The sequence below is a fragment of the Thermobia domestica genome, chromosome 18, assembly GCF_964235325.1.
Source record: "Thermobia domestica chromosome 18, izTheDome1.hap1.1, whole genome shotgun sequence".
NCBI classification, from domain to species: Eukaryota; Metazoa; Arthropoda; class Insecta; order Zygentoma; family Lepismatidae; genus Thermobia; species Thermobia domestica.
This window is the reverse complement of record NC_137471.1, coordinates 19664167-19689452: the sequence shown is the minus strand read 5'-3', so window position 1 is coordinate 19689452 and position 25286 is coordinate 19664167. Positions and strand designations below refer to the sequence as shown.

General features: G+C 37.2%; 1 protein-coding gene across 1 annotated transcript in view; it reads left to right on the top strand.

The window, feature by feature from the left end:
• The window catches only part of Culd (CUB and LDLa domain), a 170098-nt gene that overhangs the window by 51105 nt on the left and 93707 nt on the right, over window positions 1-25286 (top strand). Inside the window, exons 5-7 of the mRNA XM_081745400.1 lie at window positions 9446-9522; window positions 17301-17690; window positions 18383-18943. Of these exons, the coding sequence (XP_081601526.1) occupies window positions 9446-9522; window positions 17301-17690; window positions 18383-18943 (1028 nt within the window). The remainder of the gene's footprint in view (window positions 1-9445; window positions 9523-17300; window positions 17691-18382; window positions 18944-25286) is intronic.

The following is a 25286-nucleotide window of genomic DNA, read 5'->3' as shown; positions in this document are numbered from 1 at the left end:
CATTACATTTATCTAGACGTGCTGAGAGTGTACGATGCTTCCACAGGCGTAGCAGAAGGTAATCAGGAGATAAGAGGCTATTACCTTGAAGGAAGATAACAGGTGTTCTTCTGTGCATATAGCCAGCTAGAAATTATAAAATATTACCATTACATTTATCTAGACGTGCTGAAAGTGTACAGTGCTTCCACGGGCGTGGTAGAAGGTGATAAGGAGATAAGAGGCTATTACATTGAAGAAAGATAACAGGTGTTCTGTGTATATAGCCAGGTACGAATTATAAAATATTACCATTACATTTATCTAGACGTGCTGAGAGTGTACGATGCTTCCACAGGCGTAGCAGAAGCTAATAAGGAGAAAAGAGGTTATTACCTTGAAGGAAGATAACAGGTGTTCTTCTGTGCATATAGCCAGCTAGAAATTATAAAATATTACCATTACATTTATCTAGACGTGCTGAGAGTGTACGATGCTTCCACAGACGTAGCAGAAGGTAATAAGGAGATAAGAGGCTATTACCTTGAAGGAAGGTAACAGGTGTTCTTCTGTGCATATAGCCAGCTAGAAATTATAAAATATTACCATTACATTTATCTAGACGTGCTGAAAGTGTACAGTGCTTCCACGGGCGTGGTAGAAGGTGAGGGAGATAATAGGCTATTACATTGAAGAAAGATAACAGGTGTTCTTTGTATATAGCCAGCTAGAAATTATAAAATATTACCATTACATTTATCTAGACGTGCTGAGAGTGTACGATGCTTCCACAGGCGTAGCAGAAGGTAATAAGGAGATAAGAGGCTATTACCTTGAGGGAAGGTAACAGGTGTTCTTCTGTGCATATAGCCAGCTAGAAATTATAAAATATTACCATTATACTTTTCTAGACGTGCTGAAAGTGTACAGTGCTTCCACGGGCGTGGTAGAAGGTAATAAGGAGATAAGAGGCTATTACCTTGAAGGAAGGTAACAGGTGTTCTTCTGTGCATATAGCCAGCTAGAAATTATAAAATATTACCATTACATTTATCTAGACGTGCTGAGAGTGTACGATGCTTCCACAGGCGTAGCAGAAGGTAATAAGGAGATAAGAGGCTATTACCTTGAAGGAAGGTAACAGGTGGTCTTCTGTGCATATAGCCAGCTAGAAATTATAAAATATTACCATTACATTTATCTAGACGTGCTGAGAGTGTACGATGCTTCCACAGGCGTAGCAGAAGGTAATAAGGAGATAAGAGGCTATTACCTTGAAGGAAGGTAACAGGTGTTCTTCTGTGAATATAGCCAGCTAGAAATTATAAAATATTACCATTACATTTATCTAGACGTGCTGAGAGTGTACGATGCTTCCACAGGTGTAGCAGAAGGTAATAAGGAGATAAGAGGCTATTACCTTGAAGGAAGATAACAGGTGTTCTTCTGTGCATATAGCCAGCTAGAAATTATAAAATATTACCATTACATTTATCTAGACGTGCTGAGAGTGTACGATGCTTCCACAGGCTTAGCAGAAGGTAATAAGGAGATAAGAGGCTATTACCTTGAAGGAAGATAATAGGTGTTCTTCTGTGCATATAGCCAGCTAGAAATTATAAAATATTACCATTACATTTATCTAGACGTGCTGAGAGTGTACGATGCTTCCAGAGGCGTAGCAGAAGGTAATAAGGAGATAAGAGGTTATTACCTTGAAGGAAGATAACAGGTGTTCTTCTGTGCATATAGCCAGCTAGAAATTATAAAATATTACCATTACATTTATCTAGACGTGCTGAGAGTGTACGATGCTTCCACAGGCGTAGCAGAAGTTAATAAGGAGATAAGAGGCTATTACCTTGAAGGAAGATAACAGGTGTTCTTCTGTGCATATAGCCAGCTAGAAATTATAAAATATTACCATTACATTTATCTAGACGTGCTGAAAGTGTACAGTGCTTCCACGGGCGTGGTAGAAGGTGATAAGGAGATAAGAGGCTATTACATTGAAGAAAGATAACAGGTGTTCTCTGTATATAGCCAGGTACGAATTATAAAATATTACCATTACATTTATCTAGACTTGCTGAGAGTGTACGATGCTTCCACAGGCGTAGCAGAAGGTAATAAGGAGATAAGAGGCTATTACCTTGAAGGAAGATAACAGGTGTTCTTCTGTGCATATAGCCAGCTAGAAATTATAAAATATTACCATTACATTTATCTAGACGTGCTGAGAGTGTACAGTGCTTCCACGGGCGTGGTAGAAGGTGATAAGGAGATAAGAGGCTATTACATTGAAGAAAGATAACAGGTGTTCTGTGTATATAGCCAGGTACGAATTATAAAATATTACCATTACATTTATCTAGACGTGCTGAGAGTGTACGATGCTTCCACAGGCGTAGCAGAAGGTAATAAGGAGATAAGAGGCTATTACCTTGAAGGAAGATAACAGGTGTTCTTCTGTGCATATAGCCAGCTAGAAATTATAAAATATTACCATTACATTTATCTAGACGTGCTGAAAGTGTACAGTGCTTCCACGGGCGTGGTAGAAGGTGATAAGGAGATAAGAGGCTATTACCTTGAAGGAAGGTAACAGGTGTTCTTCTGTGCATATAGCCAGCTAGAAATTATAAAATATTACCATTACATTTATCTAGACGTGCTGAAAGTGTACAGTGCTTCCACGGGCGTGGTACAAGGTGATAAGGAGATAAGAGGCTATTACATTGAAGAAAGATAACAGGTGTTCTGTGTATGTAGCCAGGTACGAATTATAAAATATTACCATTACATTTATCTAGACGTGCTGAGAGTGTACGATGCTTCCACAGGCGTAGCAGAAGGTAATAAGGAGATAAGAGGCTATTACCTTGAAGGAAGATAACAGGTGTTCTTCTGTGCATATAGCCAGCTAGAAATTATAAAATATTACCATTACATTTATCTAGACGTGCTGAAAGTGTACAGTGCTTCCACGGGCGTGGTAGAAGGTGATAAGGAGATAAGAGGCTATTACATTGAAGAAAGATAACAGGTGTTCTGTGTATATAGCCAGGTACGAATTATAAAATATTACCATTACATTTATCTAGACGTGCTGAGAGTGTACGATGCTTCCACAGGCGTAGCAGAAGGTAATAAGGAGATAAGAGGCTATTACCTTGAAGGAAGATAACAGGTGTTCTTCTGTGCATATAGCCAGCTAGAAATTATAAAATATTACCATTACATTTATCTAGACGTGCTGAAAGTGTACAGTGCTTCCACGGGCGTGGTAGAAGGTGATAAGGAGATAAGAGGCTATTACCTTGAAGGAAGGTAACAGATGTTCTTCTGTGCATATAGCCAGCTAGAAATTATAAAATATTACCATTACATTTATCTAGACGTGCTGAAAGTGTACAGTGCTTCCACGGGCGTGGTACAAGGTGATAAGGAGATAAGAGGCTATTACATTGAAGAAAGATAACAGGTGTTCTGTGTATGTAGCCAGGTACGAATTATAAAATATTACCATTACATTTATCTAGACGTGCTGAGAGTGTACGATGCTTCCACAGGCGTAGCAGAAGGTAATAAGGAGATAAGAGGCTATTACCTTGAAGGAAGATAACAGGTGTTCTTCTGTGCATATAGCCAGCTAGAAATTATAAAATATTACCATTACATTTATCTAGACGTGCTGAAAGTGTACAGTGCTTCCACGGGCGTGGTAGAAGGTGATAAGGAGATAAGAGGCTATTACATTGAAGAAAGATAACAGGTGTTCTGTGTATATAGCCAGGTACGAATTATAAAATATTACCATTACATTTATCTAGACGTGCTGAGAGTGTACGATGCTTCCACAGGCGTAGCAGAAGGTAATAAGGAGATAAGAGGCTATTACCTTGAAGGAAGGTAACAGGTGTTCTTCTGTGCATATAGCCAGCTAGAAATTATAAAATATTACCATTACATTTATCTAGACGTGCTGAAAGTGTACAGTGCTTCCACGGGCGTGGTAGAAGGTGATAAGGAGATAAGAGGCTATTACCTTGAAGGAAGGTAACAGGTGTTCTTCTGTGCATATAGCCAGCTAGAAATTATAAAATATTACCATTACATTTATCTAGACGTGCTGAAAGTGTACAGTGCTTCCACGGGCGTGGTAGAAGGTGATAAGGAGATAAGAGGCTATTACATTGAAGAAAGATAACAGGTGTTCTCTGTATATAGCCAGGTACGAATTATAAAATATTACCATTACATTTATCTAGACGTGCTGAGAGTGTACGATGCTTCCACAGGCGTAGCAGAAGGTAATAAGGAGATAAGAGGCTATTACCTTGAAGGAAGATAACAGGTGTTCTTCTGTGCATATAGCCAGCTAGAAATTATAAAATATTACCATTACATTTATCTAGACGTGCTGAAAGTGTACAGTGCTTCCACGGGCGTGGTAGAAGGTGATAAGGAGATAAGAGGCTATTACATTGAAGAAAGATAACAGGTGTTCTGTGTATATAGCCAGGTACGAATTATAAAATATTACCATTACATTTATCTAGACGTGCTGAGAGTGTACGATGCTTCCACAGGCGTAGCAGAAGGTAATAAGGAGATAAGAGGCTATTACCTTGAAGGAAGGTAACAGGTGTTCTTCTGTGCATATAGCCAGCTAGAAATTATAAAATATTACCATTACATTTATCTAGACGTGCTGAAAGTGTACAGTGCTTCCACGGGCGTGGTAGAAGGTGATAAGGAGATAAGAGGCTATTACCTTGAAGGAAGGTAACAGGTGTTCTTCTGTGCATATAGCCAGCTAGAAATTATAAAATATTACCATTACATTTATCTAGACGTGCTGAAAGTGTACAGTGCTTCCACGGGCGTGGTAGAAGGTGATAAGGAGATAAGAGGCTATTACATTGAAGAAAGATAACAGGTGTTCTCTGTATATAGCCAGGTACGAATTATAAAATATTACCATTACATTTATCTAGACGTGCTGAGAGTGTACGATGCTTCCACAGGCGTAGCAGAAGGTAATAAGGAGATAAGAGGCTATTACCTTGAAGGAAGGTAACAGGTGTTCTTCTGTGCATATAGCCAGCTAGAAATTATAAAATATTACCATTACATTTATCTAGACGTGCTGAAAGTGTACAGTGCTTCCACGGGCGTGGTAGAAGGTGATAAGGAGATAAGAGGCTATTACATTGAAGAAAGATAACAGGTGTTCTCTGTATATAGCCAGGTACGAATTATAAAATATTACCATTACATTTATCTAGACGTGCTGAGAGTGTACGATGCTTCCACAGGCGTAGCAGAAGGTAATAAGGAGATAAGAGGCTATTACCTTGAAGGAAGGTAACAGGTGTTCTTCTGTGCATATAGCCAGCTAGAAATTATAAAATATTACCATTACATTTATCTAGACGTGCTGAAAGTGTACAGTGCTTCCACGGGCGTGGTAGAAGGTGATAAGGAGATAAGAGGCTATTACATTGAAGAATGATAACAGGTGTTCTCTGTATATAGCCAGGTACGAATTATAAAATATTACCATTACATTTATCTAGACGTGCTGAGAGTGTACGATGCTTCCACAGGCGTAGCAGAAGGTAATAAGGAGATAAGAGGCTATTACCTTGAAGGAAGGTAACAGATGTTCTTCTGTGCATATAGCCAGCTAGAAATTATAAGATATTACCATTACATTTATCTAGACGTGCTGAAAGTGTACAGTGCTTCCACGGGCGTGGTAGAAGGTGATAAGGAGATAAGAGGCTATTACATTGAAGAAAGATAACAGGTGTTCTGTGTATATAGCCAGGTGCGAATTATAAAATATTACCATTACATTTATCTAGACGTGCTGAGAGTGTACGATGCTTCCACAGGCGTAGCAGAAGGTAATAAGGAGATAAGAGGCTATTACATTGAAGAAAGATAACAGGTGTTCTGTGTATATAGCCAGGTACGAATTATAAAATATTACCATTACATTTATCTAGACGTGCTGAGAGTGTACGATGCTTCCACAGGCGTAGCAGAAGGTAATAAGGAGATAAGAGGCTATTACCTTGAAGGAAGATAACAGGTGTTCTTCTGTGCATATAGCCAGCTAGAAATTATAAAATATTACCACTACATTTATCTAGACGTGCTGAAAGTGTACAGTGCTTCCACGGGCGTGGTAGAAGGTGATAAGGAGATAAGAGGCTATTACATTGAAGGAAGATAACAGGTGTTCTGTGTATATAGCCAGGTACGAATTATAAAATATTACCATTACATTTATCTAGACGTGCTGAGAGTGTACGATGCTTCCACAGGCGTAGCAGAAGGTAATAAGGAGATAAGAGGCTATTACCTTGAAGGAAGATAACAGGTGTTCTTCTGTGCATATAGCCAGCTAGAAATTATAAAATATTACCATTACATTTATCTAGACGTGCTGAAAGTGTACAGTGCTTCCACGGGCGTGGCAGAAGGTGATAAGGAGATAAGAGGCTATTACATTGAAGAAAGATAACAGGTGTTCTGTGTATATAGCCAGGTACGAATTATAAAATATTACCATTACATTTATCTAGACGTGCTGAGAGTGTCCGATGCTTCCACAGGCGTAGCAGAAGGTAATAAGGAGATAAGAGGCTATTGCCTTGAAGGAAGGTAACAGGTGTTCTTCTGTGCATATAGCCAGCTAGAAATTGTAAAATATTACCATTACATTTATCTAGACGTGCTGAAAGTGTACAGTGCTTCCACGGGCGTGGTAGAAGGTGATAAGGAGATAAGAGGCTATTACATTGAAGAAAGATAACAGGTGTTCTGTGTATATAGCCAGGTACGAATTATAAAATATTACCATTACATTTATCTAGACGTGCTGAGAGTGTACGATGCTTCCACAGGCGTAGCAGAAGGTAATAAGGAGATAAGAGGCTATTACCTTGAAGGAAGATAACAGGTGTTCTTCTGTGCATATAGCCAGCTAGAAATTATAAAATATTACCATTACATTTATCTAGACGTGCTGAAAGTGTACAATGCTTCCACATGCATGGCAGAAGGTGATAAGGAGATAAGAGGCTATTAAATTGAAGGAAGGTAACAGGTGTTCTTCTGTGCATATAGCCAGCTAGAAATTATAAAATATTACCATTACATTTATCTAGACGTGCTGAGAGTGTACGATGCTTCCACAGGCGTAGCAGAAGGTAATAAGGAGATAAGAGGCTATTACCTTGAAGGAAGGTAACAGGTGTTCTTCTGTGCATATAGCCAGCTAGAAATTATAAAATATTACCATTACATTTATCTAGACGTGCTGAAAGTGTACAGTGCTTCCACGGGCGTGGTAGAAGGTGATAAGGAGATAAGAGGCTATTACATTGAAGAAAGATAACAGGTGTTCTGTGTATATAGCCAGGTACGAATTATAAAATATTACCATTACATTTATCTAGACGTGCTGAGAGTGTCCGATGCTTCCACAGGCGTAGCAGAAGGTAATAAGGAGATAAGAGGCTATTACCTTGAAGGAAGATAACAGGTGTTCTTCTGTGCATATAGCCAGCTAGAAATTATAAAATATTACCATTACATTTATCTAGACGTGCTGAGAGTGTACGATGCTTCCACAGGCGTAGCAGAAGGTAATAAGGAGATAAGAGGCTATTACCTTGAAGGAAGATAACAGGTGTTCTTCTGTGCATATAGCCAGCTAGAAATTATAAAATATTACCATTACATTTATCTAGACGTGCTGAGAGTGTACGATGCTTCCACAGGCGTAGCAGAAGGTAATAAGGAGATAAGAGGCTATTACCTTGAAGGAAGATAACAGGTGTTCTTCTGTGCATATAGCCAGGTAGAAATTATAAAATATTACCATTACATTTATCTAGACGTGCTGAGAGTGTACGATGCTTCCACAGGCGTAGCAGAAGGTAATAAGGAGATAAGAGGCTATTACCTTGAAGGAAGGTAACAGGTGTTCTTCTGTGCATATAGCCAGCTAGAAATTATAAAATTTACCATTACATTTATCTAGACGTGCTGAGAGTGTACGATGCTTCCACAGGCGTAGCAGAAGGTAATAAGGAGATAAGAAGCTATTACCTTGAAGGAAGGTAACAGGTGTTCTTCTGTGCATATAGCCAGCTAGAAATTATAAAATATTACCATTACATTTATCTAGACGTGCTGAGAGTGTACGATGCTTCCACAGACGTAGCAGAAGGTAATAAGGAGATAAGAGGCTATTACCTTGAAGGAAGATAACAGGTGTTCTTCTGTGCATATAGCCAGCTAGAAATTATAAAATATTACCATTACATTTATCTAGACGTGCTGAAAGTGTACAGTGCTTCCACGGGCGTGGTAGAAGGTGATAAGGAGATAAGAGGCTATTACATTGAAGAAAGATAACAGGTGTTCTGTGTATATAGCCAGGTACGAATTATAAAATATTACCATTACATTTATCTAAACGTGCTGAAAGTGTACAGTGCTTCCACAGGCGTAGCAGAAGGTAATAAGGAGATAAGAGGCTATTACATTGAAGAAAGATAACAGGTGTTCTGTGTATATAGCCAGGTACGAATTATAAAATATTGTCGTTACATTTATCTAGCCTTGTGTTTATTTATTATTTTAAGTTCAACGCCTTATGTTTATACATTGAGAATAAGAGAGGTGATGATGATGATGATGATATGGATTATAATGGTGGAGTGATGAAAGTGGAAGAAACCGGGAAATCCCAAGAAAACATACACGGTGCTTGTCCAACACAAAATTCACTTGGTAAGAGCTGGAGCAAACCAGACTCTACGCGTCACTGGTGAATGCTTTGCCTCTAAGTCACCACAGTTCCTTTAGTCGTTTACATTATATGTGCATGCCTATTTACGCTACAATACTTAGAAGGTGTTTAGGTTAATAACTTGAAATATTTTTAAGAAATATCTCGTTAAGCTCGTTCCAGGTATTCTTTCCGCAGATGACTTTGTAATATCAGCAAAAAGGTTTCGTGTTTTAGATTCCATTCCAGCATCGTCCATTTACGTAACAAGACAACGATGCTGGTATTTTTAAATCTATTTTTGAACAGATTTCATTTATATATAAAGCAATTTCGCTCTTTCAATTCGCTCTCAGAGCAGTGAGGAGTGTGGGCCTTGCGTCTTCAATCATGAGATTGGTGTCGACTACCCGCCTTCTTTTCTTTTGCCCGTAAGTCCCCAGAAGCTGACAGAATTCTTCATATAACAAGTTTATGTACTGTTTATTAGCCTATTCAAAGACGGACTCAGATGTAAAGCTAATTTGTTAGATTTTTTTAGAGCTGTCTAATATCAGAGAAGGTGAGTTGATTTTCTATTATTACCTCATGTTCTTATATATGTAGTTAATTCCATGTATAATGTTTTATAAAATGTATGTTTTACTCCAGGTGTAAAATATGGTACAGTAAGGAGAGATCGCGCGGTAGGGAAGTTGTCGCGAGGGCCGGATGGCGAGAGTTGTAAAGTATTGGCAACGTTGGAAATAGAATCAGTTAAATTCATGTATCGGTAGAAGATGTTCGCTGAGAAATATACAGTTTTACGTTTTGCGTGTGGGTACTACAAAGTCAATGCTTACATTTTCCCAAACGTTCAGTATAAATTCATGGGAAGGTTGTAGTAATCAAAAAATGTTGCTTATTTGTGTTAGTTTATTGCCGAAACTAGGATTGTACGTAGTTTACTGCTAGTCTGAAAAACTCCACCCAAGTTTTACAGGTGCGCAATCTCTTCTACCCAAAATAAAAATGAATTAATCATGGAGTAAAAGAGATTACACAGCACATTCATTAAACATAGTATTAGAAGAGACTCATGTTGGATAAGTAACTCATTGTTCATGAACGTCATACTGGACAGAGTAATGAAAAAATAGTTGCTTTCTCTTTGTGAAAGTGTGTTTCAATGCAGTTTTAAATAATGGGTAATTATCTATTTCATGGTTGTTTATTTTCACAGCACAGTTTATAATTATCTTCTCATAGTACAGGCATTAAGTAATGTATCATGCAGTAGTATAAAAATGTTCGCTGTCAACCTTGCCGTGTTTCGAAAGCATAATCTGTATTTTCTTCATTATACCAGATTGTTTGAGTAGTATCACCCAGTGTTCGTAGTTTGAGCAAAATTTCCCTAATCTAAGAAAATGTCGTAGGTAAACTTGGCAAGAAGGGAAAAAGGGAATTTTTCGATAAAATCGTGAAAAATCTAGGAAAAGTTTCGTGCTAATTAATTGACCAATACAAATGCTCAGGTTTTTCCTTGTTCTTCGGAAATTAACCAATACAATAGCAATATAGCTTGTGTGTTGAAGGTATTATAATTTGTACTAGTTTTTGACAAGGTGTATTTGTGTGTGTGTGTGTGTGTGTGTGTGTGTATTTTTTGTAAAAATTTGAAGAATAAAGTAAAGAAAATAGAAGCAAAAATAAAATGAATAAAACAAATGTGGTTGACACTTCCTTTAATATAACTAAATTAATACTACCACATAACTTCTGTCATAAGAATTGGAAATCAACAAACATGAGAAAATTTGATAAGACAAAGGGAAAATTTTTTATCAATCGAAGGATTTTTTTTAAAGAAAATCTTCCAACATTGGTATCACCGTCATGCGCACGATCTCCTCTATACAAGTACACGATTTCCACTACCTTTGTAGGAGAGATCGCGCAACATACGGGCTTTGGAAAACGGCCACACTAACGTCACAATCACGTTCAACAACGATTGCGAGTAGGGTATGCGTGTACAAGATACCCAAATACTAGGGTTGTCATTCGTGCCGGAAAATCCGGGACCGTCACGGAATCGAGATCTGCGCCCCGGCGTCCCAGCGAAGAAATTAAGGAAATATTATAGTTTGCTTTTTTTTTTTACAGGATTGTTGTATAATAATTCTTTTCAATTTCTGAGTGTGGCAATTTAAAAGTTGAAAAAGAAACTTGGATATATAACACATGGATTTAATTAAGTTCACGATTTCACTATTTTGACATTGAACAAGCATACGTTTCAAGGGACCAGGGACAAAAAGGTTTTACTCCTCAATCTTATCGTTGTCTTTAGTATTCTGTTTCAATCTGTTTCTTGCTTCTGAAATATTTTAAATTATTCTATAAAGCTAACCAAGAAACGTCAATCACTTTTTGTGGAAGTCTGTATTCAATTGGCCCTAACACCGTGAGTTGAATGCGAATGGAGATAAGGCGAAGGACAGTTGTTGGTGTAGGTATATCCAACATACTACCTGGTTCTGGTAGTTCAATTACACCGTGAACTTACGTAAGGACAGACTGAACATGGGACTTCCACAGAGCGTCATAAGGTGTGTATGCTGTACGAGTTCAAACTGGGATCAAACGCTGCTGCAGCGGGGCGGAAGATATGCCAGGCCTTTGGTGAAGGCATCGTTATTAGGCGGACACTGCAGCGGTGGTTAAACAAGTTTAAGGACGGTGACGAAATACTCGAAGACGCAACACGTGCCTCAAGACCAACGCATGTACACTCCGCATCAAAAAAATTGCGACAGCTAACGCCGTGCAGTTAGGCCACTCAATATACACCTTCATATCCGATAATCGTGCCAGGTAAAACGACCCCTCTCTCCCCTCCTTTCTTCTCTCCCATACTAAAATTAGCTAACAATATGAGCGCAATTCTAATTTCAAACTACACATGTATTAGCTTCGATAAAATGAAATAACGAAACCGAGACGAAACAAGATTCATAGGTTAATGTAGATAGAAACTGAAACACACAAAATGAAAAATTGAAACCAATGGATGTCTATTACACAGAGATTCAGAAATGAGGAAGAGAGAGAGGGAGAGAGAGAAGAAGAAGAAGAAGAAGAAGAAAGAAAAGGGAGAACAGATAAAACTCTGGAATTCAAACGTAGTAAGAAAAGAACCTAACATTATAAAGTCCGTTTCCAGAAATCCAACTGTAAAATAGAAATAACGTTTGTTTTACATATTTTTCAGAATTATTCGAATATCAGAGAATGCTTTAAACATTCATTATGTCACTTTCATAATGGATAGCATACTCAATTTCCAGTAGAACTGTATATTTCGGAGACACATCTGGGATAATATCAAAAGTTTAATACACATGCTTTTTTCCACGTGGTTCGATTGCAAATTCGGTAGTGTTCATTTTACGTACTGATCCAAAACACATTATCATATACCCATTAGATAGCGTTGGTCATATCCTCCATTTAAGACTACTAACGCAAACTGAACAAAAAACAAACAAAAAAACGAAAAGAAAAGAAAAAGAAAGAAAGAAAAAATGAAGAGTGCTATTTTACTGCTAAATTTCTGTCAGAAATACCCTATATTAAAAGTCCAAACTATATCGTAATGAAAAGTTATAAATGTTCGAAAGAAAAGTTTATGTTCCTCTTACATGTAGCATGTTTCAAATTTCAACGTGAATAAAACACATTGAATTATAGGATGGAAACAAATTTTGTGTCGAACTAGTATAAATAAAATTTTGTTTTCAAAGACCCAAAGAGGTTATCATTTTCTAGTCTTTTCGGAAGATGTATCTGTTCCGAACACTCAACATTGATTTAATCTCTTCCGGATATAACGTAATCTGCACAGATAGAATGAACACGCTAAGAGCTCAAACGGATCATCGTGTCAGTCGGATGATGAAGACTACCACTGGGTCGAGGATTCAAATCCGTAATGAGCCTGTAATTCGACTGAGACTCGATAACCCAGAGGATAAAAAAGAGATTTTACTTATTCCCTTACATTTAAACAGTATTTCTGTCAGAGATGACCAGGACGGGGGATGTTATCCCCAGAGCACCATAAACACGACGCCGAAGTTCCCAGTTAATTAGGTTCTCCAGACCAGATATATCGAGTTCTTGCTCCGTTTTAACTTTGGGATATGAAGTGCGTGTATATGTGAAAGAGAGGGGAAGAAGTGAAAGATGCAAAGACAGCATAGGAAAACGTCAAGAAAGGGAGAGAGGGGACAATTATAAATATGAAACATACTTATCATTCCATTTTATGATGTAGAACGCACACACTGTTTACTCGAATTATCGTCAGTGATGCTTTGTAAGTTCTCCATCAGAAGATGAATCTCTGATTGCACCCATTATTTTATACGAAAAAATCATACTACCTGATGGTGAATCGAACCAAGATTTTCCAGTTGGAAGTCTAGCACGCTACCACTACACCACCGATTGCTGTAGCCAAACTTTTTTTGAACAAATGGTGCAGTGTTTCTTTCTGAGATCGATAACATGAAAAGTGTCTACTGCACATCAAAGATGTCTTTGGAATGACCTGGTATTTCCCTTGCCCTTTCCCAACCAATATTCGTAAATCGTTTCTATCATGATATTGGTGTTTGCTTCCACATTCTTACGTATTGTTTTTCCATTATAAGTCGATTCTTCACAATCACTTTGTAAACGTTTACCTTTGGTGTGAACAGGATTTGAACCTATGTTAGATATGTGTATTACGCATAAGGCCATTACGTTACCCCTACACTATCATGCCAATTAACATTCCACTCAATCAAACTTTCAACATATATAAGGCTCGGATCTGGGACGACTTATCATTTCAGTTTGACGGTGCAACGTAGGGGCCGGAGAGAGGGAGATATATGTAAAAAAAAAAAGAAAAAGAAAAAGAAAAGAAAAGTTACTGTCTTTGTGACTTTTATTACTCTTGAACCACCCGACCGATCTCAATTAAATTTTCAACATAGATGAGGTTCGGCCCTACGATGATATTTATCTACTTACTTTGACGATATAACTTGAGGTTGGGGGAGGGAGGAGTTAAAAAGAATAAACAAAACTTGATGACTCGTGAAACAAAGGATCAAAATCGATCAAATTTTTAACATTGGTGAGGTTCGGACCTGAGATGATTTTTATCATTTCACTTTCACGAGTGAACTTGGGGAGGGGAATGGGAGAGGGAGATATATATATAAAAATAAATAAAACTTAATGACTCTTGAACCACCAAACAAATCTCGATCAAATTTTCAACTTAGATGAAGTTCGGACCTGAAATGATTTCTGTCATATCACTTTGACATTGTAACTTAAGAGATGGGGAGGGCAAGCGACATTTAAAAAAGAACGAAAAATGGCCGGTGTAAGTGGCAAATCTATAATTTTTGGAGTCGCTGAGATTAACAGTGACACATCTGATGCTGTTTATATCCAAATTCAGAACCGCAACTTGGAGCAGGAGGAGACATATAAACATGATTGAAATAACCAATATCAGTGTCGAATTCATAGTTTTCCGGCTCTCTGAGATGAACAATTATGCTGTAGATGCCGTGCCCCACAACATAGGGTTGGAGATGGGATATATAAAACTCATCAAAAAGCGATATCAAAGAGCGCTTTAGTAATACTAAACAGTGACTGAGTAACAGAACATATTACTATTCTTTCCCAATTTAACCCAACGAAGCGGGTAATTAATAATAATAATAATAATAATAATAATAATAATAATAATAATAATAATAGACAACTATACTGTGAATATGAACATTTATTATTATTATTATTATTATTATTATTATTATTATTATTATTATTATTATTATTATTATTATTATAAAACTCATCGACATAAGGTCAGACATAAGGGTAGATCTTAATCTTACCCTTCTGTCCGACAGGCGTCGAATCTTTAAGTTGAATTTTTTTTATGTTATTCTGCATGGTGATTTTGTTCTGGAGAACTTTTTCTCTTTAAAAATTCCTTACATAAACATTAGGAAATTTGTTCCGTTTATTAGTAAATATCTAATTAGGTCTTCAATATATAAAAGTATAGAAACAGCTAATAAATTTTTCCGGTTCTTGACTTGTTTCATAAGAGTTTCAAGAAGGTGCGTGATTTATTTTTTTAATTTTTTAAATAAACTATAAAATATCTCTATTTTTAGCCTTGCAACTGATTGTCTTAATTTTGTTTTGTGTTTTCAGTAAATACTGTAATGATTTGTTTGATATATATATATATATATATATATATATATATATATATATATTGTATTTTTAATGAAATTGTGAGAATCTTTTAATTCTGAACAGATACACATGTTTGTTTCTTATTTTATTATGTTTCTGGAGGTCATTTTGTGAAGTTTGTAAGGTGCATTTGAAGGATCTTTTTATCTTTTGTTAAGTTTTCTTTTAATTATTCTCTCGTCCTTTATTTTCCTATCATCTTTTCTTCAATGCTTAATTCCTTCCTTACTACGTATACTGCACTTTTTTATAAAAAAAACTTGGTCATGAATCTTTATTTGTGTCATATGTAATTTTTTATGCTTATTTTATCTTCGTCATTATTACTAGCTTTATAATCAGTGTATTTTACTTGATGTGTTTAATATAGAAATATTTGTTTTCAATTTGTAATAGCAGCTACATAGTGTTTTTTGAACATTTTTTCTTTCTTTTAATATTTTGTAAACTGTTACAACTACATGGTCAATTATAATCTATGTTTGAATTTTACACTGTATACTTTTCCTATATGGTATACCTTATCTATATGCATGTTAATTATGCTTATTGTTTATTTATTTTTTTACTATTGTTATTTTGTATTTCTCAGTTTGTAACAGATACTGCATGTTTTTATTTTATTTTTATGAACTAATATTTTATCCATTTCATCTATTTTTGTATAATCAATTGTATGTTGTTAATTCTATTTGCATGCGTCCTATACTTGCAAAAATATGTTTTTCTTCCTTTAGGGCACCTGTGGCTGTAATGCTGTTTGCTTCCAATAAACATGTTTCAAACATTATTATTATTCACGTACTTTTGAACTTACACGGCGAGATTACTGCAAAATATATTTTATTTCTGTAATTCTTCCTGGATTGTATGTTTTTTCTTTATTACTGGGTATTAATTTCTCTCTAGGCCGTCGAATAAATGAATTTCGTTGTGCACTTTGGTTCGTTCCAAAGATCAGGGCTAAAGTAAGTAATATTTGGCTTCAAATTTCGGGTGGTTCGATAGCGTAGGGGTAACGTAATGGCCTTATGAGTAATGCATCTATCTAACATAGGTTCAAATCCTGTTCACACCAAAGTTAAACTTTTACAAAGTGATTGTGAAGAATCGACTTATCATACTGGACAAACAATACGTAAGAATGTGGAAGCAAACACCTATATCATGATAGAAACGATTTACGAATGTTGGTTGGGAAAGGTCAAGGGAATTACCAGGCCATTCCAAAGACATCATTGATCTGCTGTATACACTTTTCATGTTATCGATCTCAGAAAGAAACAGTACACCATTTGTTAAACAAAGTTTGGCTACAGCAATCGGTGGGTCAGCCCTCGTGGCCGAGCGTTCTAGGGCAACATTCTAGTAATGAAAATGGTAATGGCGTTGAGACACGGGGCGCATAACATCGCCTTTTTGTCCGTACCTTTCTGCCTTGTTTGTCGGATAGTGCAGTTTGCCTTTTTTTCTGTGACTTAGTGAATTGGTGAAGTGTGCACTACAAGTATTTGTTTCAATTGTGTGCAACAACATTTATATATATATATATATATATATATATATATATATATATATATATATATATATATATATATATATATATATATATATATATTGTATATATATATGTATGTATGTATGTATATATTTTTTGTAGTTGACGTGTAATGTCGAGTGTAAGCAATATGAGTTTTATGAGGTATAATACGCTCAGAATTAATTTCGTAACTGTGCGTCAAAAGCCTACAGCTATTCATATTCATGAATGGATTCGAACTGTTTTCAAGTTAACTATTGACCAAGTGTTAAGTGTAGAACTGGACGTTATTCGTAAACTTTTATACATCAAACTAGTTAGTAAAGTGCTATGTGAACGTATTCTCGCCGGTACCAACGGCACCGTGACTTATACCAATACTGATGGAGATCATGTGTTACCCATTGATTTGGCAGACAACTCTGTTGTTGTTGTAAAAGTATCTTTATGTCCAATGGAACTCAGTGATACCCAGTTAAGTCGTGTACTCTCCTAGTATGGGAATATTCAGAATATTGCTGATGAACAGTACTCAACTGATCATATTTATCTTACCCTCACGGATCGCAAGCTAGTCAAAATGACTGTTAAACGTAATATTACATCATTTGTTACTGTTTGTGGTTTACGTCTTTTTGTCAGATACGTCAAATCCAGACCTGCGCAGTCTGCAACTCTCAGGACCATTTTGTAAAGGATTGTTCTAAGAAGAGAACTCTACCTTTACCTAGGTCTACTTCTGTGTCTCCAGGTGTCCGCATGACTTGCAACCTTCCAGTGGAAACATCAGCTCCCGATACCGGTTGTTACAGTGCATTTCGTGTTCTACAAAAGGATACGCACATACCCGCACAATCCCCGATTTTCCCACTTGAAAGTGCTGTATCTAGTGCTCCCGACATTCGTCCCGTCTACCCTTCCATTGCTGACAGCTCACATGGTATGGAAGTGATACCCACTCCCGATGCTGACGAGACAAGTGTTGCATTTCCAGTTCCTGTGACTAATCAGCCACTTCCGCTAAACTCTGAGGTAGGTGATAGTAATATAATAAAGGGGCACGGTACACATGTTCTTGTTCCCGCATTGCTTTACATTCATGTATTTACTTTATATATTATTTGTAATGTTTAGTTTTCGTTTTGCCACAGTCAATTTAAATCGTCTTACTTCTCCGGTCAAATTACATGCATTACGAGATTTTATGTATCAGGAAGAAGTTGATATTCTGTTTGCTCAAGAGGTGGCAGTACCCGATTTTATAGACATTCCTAATTATTCATGTGTTTTCCGCTTCACTGAAAATGGTTTAGGAACTGCTATTCTATACCGCAGTGATATACACTTTCAAGAGATTCTCCAAATGCCTACTGAACGTATCACCTTAGGAACACTGGAAATATACGCCTGTGTACAGCATATGCTCCGAGCGGTTCAAATAATGCACGAGAGCGCAATAATTTCTTTAATACTGAGTTTGCTCAAGCGTTACATAATGGTTCTTCTCCTTGTATATTAGCCGGAGACTTTAATGCTGTTTTGGCACCAATAGATATGACCCCAAATTATACCTTCTCAGCCAGTCTGTTCAATTTAATTGCCACCTATGATCTAGTGGACGTGTGGCGACATTTATTTCCAACTACGCCTGACCATACTTTCTTTACAGAGACTAGTTCCTCCAGATTGGATAAATTCTATATTTTCGTACTCTTATTCATCAGGTTCAACACATGGCTGTGGTCCCCGTCTGTTTTAGTGATCATCATTCTGTACTCATGACCATCAAATTACCAGCCCACAAATTTCTCAAACGTGGCCCATTGTTATACTTTACTACGTCAATTTTACGTGAGCCCGAATATGAAGCTCTGATACATGCTGAATGGGAAGGCATCCTTCATATGAAACAATGCTACAAAGGTTCTCTCATGCAATTTTGGGAAAACCATGTTAAACGAACTCTTTGCTGTGTGACCAAACAATATTGTCGAACTAGAAACGCCGTTCATTATCAGCAATATCAGTACTATACTGATATATTGAGGGATTACATGATAGAACAACAACGCGGTGGTCAAGTACGACCTCAAATTCAGCAGATCAAAGCTCATTTATTAACGCTGCATAAACGACGTATGCAAGGTTTTATGATTCGTAGCAAAACACGTCAATATGATGACACTGAACAGCCTAGTATCCTTCAAATACGCAAGGAAAGCACACGGGGCAGACAAAAATTGATTTCTAAAATTAAGGGTGAAGATGGCCGTGTGTATGAGGGCGTAAACATCATGACTTGTTTTTTGATTATTATCAACAATTATATGCTCAACCTCCTACTTGTTGTACTGATTCTTCTATACTAGAGTATATTCCCTCTGTTTAAACGGATGATGATCGAGAGTGTCTATCGGGTCCGTTCACAATAGACGAGGTCAAACAGTCCATACGATTAGGCAAACTAGGAAAATCCATAGGCACTGATTCTCTACCACTAGAATTCTATGTTACATTTATGGATATTTTAGCTCCCTTTCTCACCGATCTTTTTAATGAATACCGCACACATTTTGTTTTAGGCCAGTCTCTCCGAACGGACATTACTGTTTTGGTCCTCAAACATTCATCTACAGCTAGTGTTACAAATTTCAGGCCAATAAGTCTCTTGTGCACGGACCTAAAACTACTAACTCGTTGTCTGACGATCAGAATAAAATCTACCTTGAGAAGGTGTTCAATCCTTGCCAATACGGTCTTGTTCACAATAACCCTATTTATAAGGCCTTATCAAATTTCAGAGATTTCATTTCCTTTCATGAGTCTGTCGATCCTTCTTCAGTAGCAATTTTATCCACAGATTATTCAAAGGCCTTTGACAGAATTGATCACAATTATCTCTTCCAAGTTTTAGCTAAATATGGATTTGGTGACCTTTTCATTTTTCTTATCAAAGGAATGTATACGAAATGAATTACAAGGTTACAACTAAATAGAGGTTTAAGTGCTCCCATCTTTGTTTGTAATGGTATTCTACAAGGGGACACAATGTCTAGTATTTTATTTAGTTTGTCTTTAGCTCCTCTTGTATATGCGGCACACCGCCTTCTCCCAGGTGATTCTGTGTATTACAACAGTCTAACGGTGCAATCATACATTGATGATACGCACTACATATTACGCAATGACGCAGATCTGGAATGTATACAGAAGCTACTAGGCCTATATCAACACTTAATAAAACAAAAACAAAAATATTGTGTTTACATGAAAAATATCAGTCTCTGTATAGTAGAACGTTTGAAACTGTTCCATCAATTACGAGTGCCATCCGGAAAGTGGTACCCGTTTGTGCAATAAAGACACAGTAGTACATATTAACAAATATTCACATTTTTATTGGAAAGAGCATACCTTACACTACTTCTCCTCATAATCACCAAGCAAATTGAGGCATTTGTCATACCGTGTGACGAGTTTTTGTTTTCCAGCGTCATAGTCCTCCGCCGCCAGCGTATTGAGATACGTAGTCACGCAGATGGTCTTTGACAATTTCATGAACAATTGTTCGGGACACATTAGGAAAATGTTCACAGAGTTCATCAGTTGTGACGCGCCGATCGTTCCTCATGCATTCGTCTACTGACCTCAGCAATTCGTCTGTAATGACAGATGGTCTCACTGAACGCTCCTCGTCGTGTGTACTACCCCTCCCCAGGTTGAAGTTGCGACACCAGCACCGAACAGACGACTCGTCCATCACATTGTCTCTGTATACCTTCTTTAATTGGCGATGAATTTCACAAGGTCGAACGTTTCGTGCATTAAGAAATTTAATCACGGCCCTCACTTCACAACTGGCGGGGTTCTCAATTCGTTTAATGATTATAAACGAACACAGACACAACACAGGCACTGCTAGCGTCACGCAACCTAGCACAGAGCAGGCAGACAAGCCACTGACGCAGTCAGATCTTGCCCAGCGACTCCCCTAGTCGTCAGCGCTTCATGCGGCGCAAACGGCCCTCGTAAAATACTTGGTATTGTATGGTATCCTACTTTACAGCAGACTATCACGAAAACATATGAAGTCATAGCCTCTAAGATCCGAAGTCTTTTAATAACATAAATCACGTAATCTTAGTGTGTTCAGTAGAAAATTGTTTCTTAAAACTACTGTGTTTAGCTTACTATGGCATTCTGCACAGATTTTCCCGTTACCAAAGCCTATCTATAAGTCTTTAAACAGTCAGGCGTTGTTTTTTCTCTCGCATAATAAAGCATTAAGAATAGCTCAAACACAACTACATTTGCCTGCAGCAAAAGGAGGAATAGAGTTTATGGATATTGGAATTTAGTCACGCGCTCTGCTTGTGCATAGAAGTTGTCGTATGGTTTCTTCCTACCCCGATTCGATCACTGCTACGGTTTTCAATTTCTGTTTTCAGTGTATTGACCTTGCGCTTCCGATTCCTATCTTTCCTTGGGCGATTAAATTCCCTCATCTTCTCGATGTAGTACTTGATATGCTGTATGCAATAGTCGCTCGACAGCAGATAAAAATTAGGCCAGTCAAAGAAATATACTGGCACTATCAGAGCACATGCGTACCTGGTACGCCCCAAGTGATGATTCACGTGCCATGCAAAAACTGGAGTAATATTTGGAAAAACATCACTGCCAAGTTTCTAACTCACAAACAGAAAGAAATATGGCATTTTATTGTTAATAATGTATATAAAACGTCTGATAAGCTTTTTAATCTAGGAATCACATCTACAAATGTATGCTATTATTGTAATCAGATAGACACTCTTGAACATCGATTCCATAACTGTTTAGACATATCATCCATTTGGCAGAGTATTAGCACTATACTTAGTAGAATATGTCGTACTTCACCCAATGTTTTAGTGTATATAATGTAATCTTATTTCCAGATTTTCATTACTTTCTTAGCTATAAACATTATGCTGTGATCTGGTTTACTGTACAAACTATCATGTTTATTCTTGTAACAGCACGCCCATTGTGTATTCAAATGTATGATATCAGGCTATGAAGTTCTCTCTTGCATGTAAACGAAAGTATTCTGCCAACTATTTATCTGCAATAGCCCCCACACTTTCTGATGATGTAACCAAAAAAACAAAAATGAACTGAACCAGTAAGATTTTTTTCCTTGAATAATGTTTTACACTTTTAGTGAAGCTGTGAATTGTCAATATGCACGTAATTTTCGCTGTATATCAATGACAATAAAGTTAAAAAAAGGTGGTGTAGTGGTAGCGTGCTAGACTTCCAACTTTGAAATCTTGGTTCGATTCCCCATGGAGTAGTATGATTTTTTCGCATAAAATAATGGGTACAAACAAAGATTCATCTTGTGATGGAGAACTTACAAAGCATCACTGACGATAATTCGAGTAAACAGTGTGTGCGTTCTACATCATAAAATGGAATGATAAGTATGTTTCATATTTATAATTGTCCCCTCTCTCCCTTTCTTGACGTTTTCCTATCCTGTCTTTGCATCTTTCACTTCTCCTCTCTCTTTCACACATACACGCACTTCATGCTCCAAAGTTAAAACGGAGTAAGAACTCGATATACTTGGTCTGGAGAATCTAATTAACTGGGAACTTCGGCGTCGTGTTTATGGTGCTCTGGGGATAACATCCCCCGTCCTGGTCATCTCTGACAGAAATACTGTTTAAATGTAAGGGAATAAGTAAAATCTCTTTTTTATCCTCTGGGTTATCGAGTCTCAGTCGAATTACGGGGTCACTACGGATTTGAATCCTCGACCCAGTGGTGGTCTACATCATCCGACTGACACGATGATCCGTTTGAGCTCTTAGCGTGTTCATTCTATCTGTGCAAATTACGTTATATCCGGAAGAGATGAAATCAATGTTGAGTGTTCGGAACAGAAATACTGTATCTTCCGAAAAGACTAGAAAATAGTAAGCTCTTTGGGTCTTTGAAAACAAAATTTTATTTATACTAGTTCGACACAAAATTTGTTTCCATCCTATAATTCAATGTATTTTATTCACGTTGAAATTTGAAACATGCTACATGTAAGAGGAACATAAACTTTTTCTTTCAAACATTTATAACTTTTCATCGCCATACAGTTTTGATTTTTAATATAGGGTATTTCTGACAGACATTTAGCAGTAAAATAGCACTCTTCAATTTTCTCTTTCTTTCTTTCTTTTTCGTTTGGTTTCTTTTTTTTTAGTTTGCATTAGTAGTCTTAAATGGAGGATATGACCAACGCTATCTAATGGGTATATGATAATGTGTTTTGGGTCAGTACGTAAAATGAATACTACCGAATTTGCAATCGAACCACCTGGAAACAAATCATGTGTATTAAACTTTTGACATTATCCCAGATGTGTCTCCGAGATATACAGTTCTACTGGAAGTTGAGTATGCTATCCATTATGAAAGTGACATAATGAATGTTTAAAGCATGCTCTGTATATTCGAATAATTCTGAAAAATATGTAGAAACAAACGTTATTTCTATTTTACAGTTGGATTTCTGGAAACGGAAATTTATAATGTTAGGTTCTTTTCTTACTACGTTTGAATTCCATAGTTTTATCTGTTCTATTTTTCTTCTTCTTCTTCTTCTTCTCTCTCTCTCTCTCGATCTCTCTCTCTGCCTCATTTCTGAATCTGTGTAATAGGCATTCATTGGTTTCAATTTTTCATTGTCTGTGCTTCAGTTTCTATCTACATCAACCTATGAATCTTGTTTCGTCTCGGTTTCGTTATTTCATTTTATCGAAGCTAATACCTGTGTAGTTTGAAATTATAATTGCGCTCATGTTGTTAGCTAATTTTAGTATGGGAGGAGGAGAGAGAGGGGGTCTCTTTACCTGGCACGATTATGGGATAAGAAGGTGTATATTGAGTGGCCTAACTGCACGGCGTTAGCTGTCACAATTTTTTGATGCGGAGTGTACAAAATAAAGATCTTCAGGCAGCAATTGAGGCTAACAGTGGCCAGACATGAGGGAAACTGGGACTACAATTCAGTGTGAGTGGAGCACTTCCATCGACTTGGGAAGCACTACAAGTTGGATCGATGGGTCCCACATGATTTGACTAGGGCCAGAAGACAATGCAAGCAGACACCTGTGTTCCTTTGCTGTCTCGTCTGGGGAAGGAGCCATTTCTGGACAGGATGTTGACATCTGATGAGAAGTGGGTTCTGTACAAAGCTCCACGGCGCAGTCATCATTGGTTAGCGTATCATAAACCGGTTCCAAATCAGCCGAAACCAGTACTGCACTACAAGAATGTCTTTCTGTGTGTTTGGTGGACTGCTCACAGCATCGTGCATTGGGAACTCCTACCAGGTGATCAGAGCATCAATGCAACTGTGTACTGTCAGCACTTGAGCCGTTTCCAAGAAAAACTCAAAACTCTGGAGCCAGCAATTTTGAATCGCAAAGGTGTCCTCCTGTTACAGAACAACGCTGAGTTCCAAGTGGCTAGGATAACCCGGGACATCATTCTACGCCTTGAATGGGGAAACACTATTGCATACGCCATACTTTCCGGACTCTGACCTTCCGATTATTACCTTTTCCATTCCTTCGACAATCACCTTAGAGGAGGCCAGTTCATAACCTTAGTAGAGGTGCAAAATACACTTGATACCTTCTTCGCTTCACGGACCACGAGGTTCTATCGCGATGGAATTCATGGCTTTCCAGAACGTTAGCAGAAGGTATTCGTTGCTGATGGGGACTATTTTTGATCTTCCAGGTACGTCTTAGGTGACATATTGATGTTCGAAAGTGGTGGGTGAAAAAGCGATAAAACTTTATTGGTTACCTTCATAAAAAAAAGGAGGGATAAAACACGAAGAGACGAAATATGTGAAGGTAAACATCATACCTTGGGTGAGATAAACAGGATCTGAAAGCCACGAAACATAACAGATACTGAATTAAAAAAAAAAAGTTGTGCTTACCAAGGGAAGGGGTAAATCATCTGCTTACGTTTGCTAGAGAAAAGTTGGTATACTAAAATGACTAAAAATGTGATTACGTAATACTTGAACAACTCTATGTAATGGAAAATAAAAATTAGTATATAACACTTCTTTCCATTTTAATCATTACAAAGACTCTCGTAATTTAGTAGTATCCCTGATTTTTTTTTTTTTTTTTTTTTTGAAATATGGCAACTCTACCAAATACACACAGCGTCATTCTTTACAATGGCTATTTTTATGCAAGTTTGGTGAATTGTGCGTGAACTATCCTTACTTTACCTTATTAAATGAAGCCTAGAATTCGTATTTAATTTCTTGACAAATTTATTGAGAGTTTGTGTTTACCACTTTCCCCAACGGAATTGTGAACTTCGAAGAATAAGTCCTGAATACGGTTACGGAACTACTAGAAACTAACTCGTTTAAGCAGTAATAAGCGGATATGAAATATAATGTTCTTAGGCAATGGTGGATGTAGCCCGGGGCCACCCCCCAGTTTTTTTGTGATAAAAATAATTTTAGCTATTATTTATATACAGGGTGACCCAAAAGTAGGTATAAAGCATTCAACTCATTGCATTTTATATCATTTCTTATTGTTATCC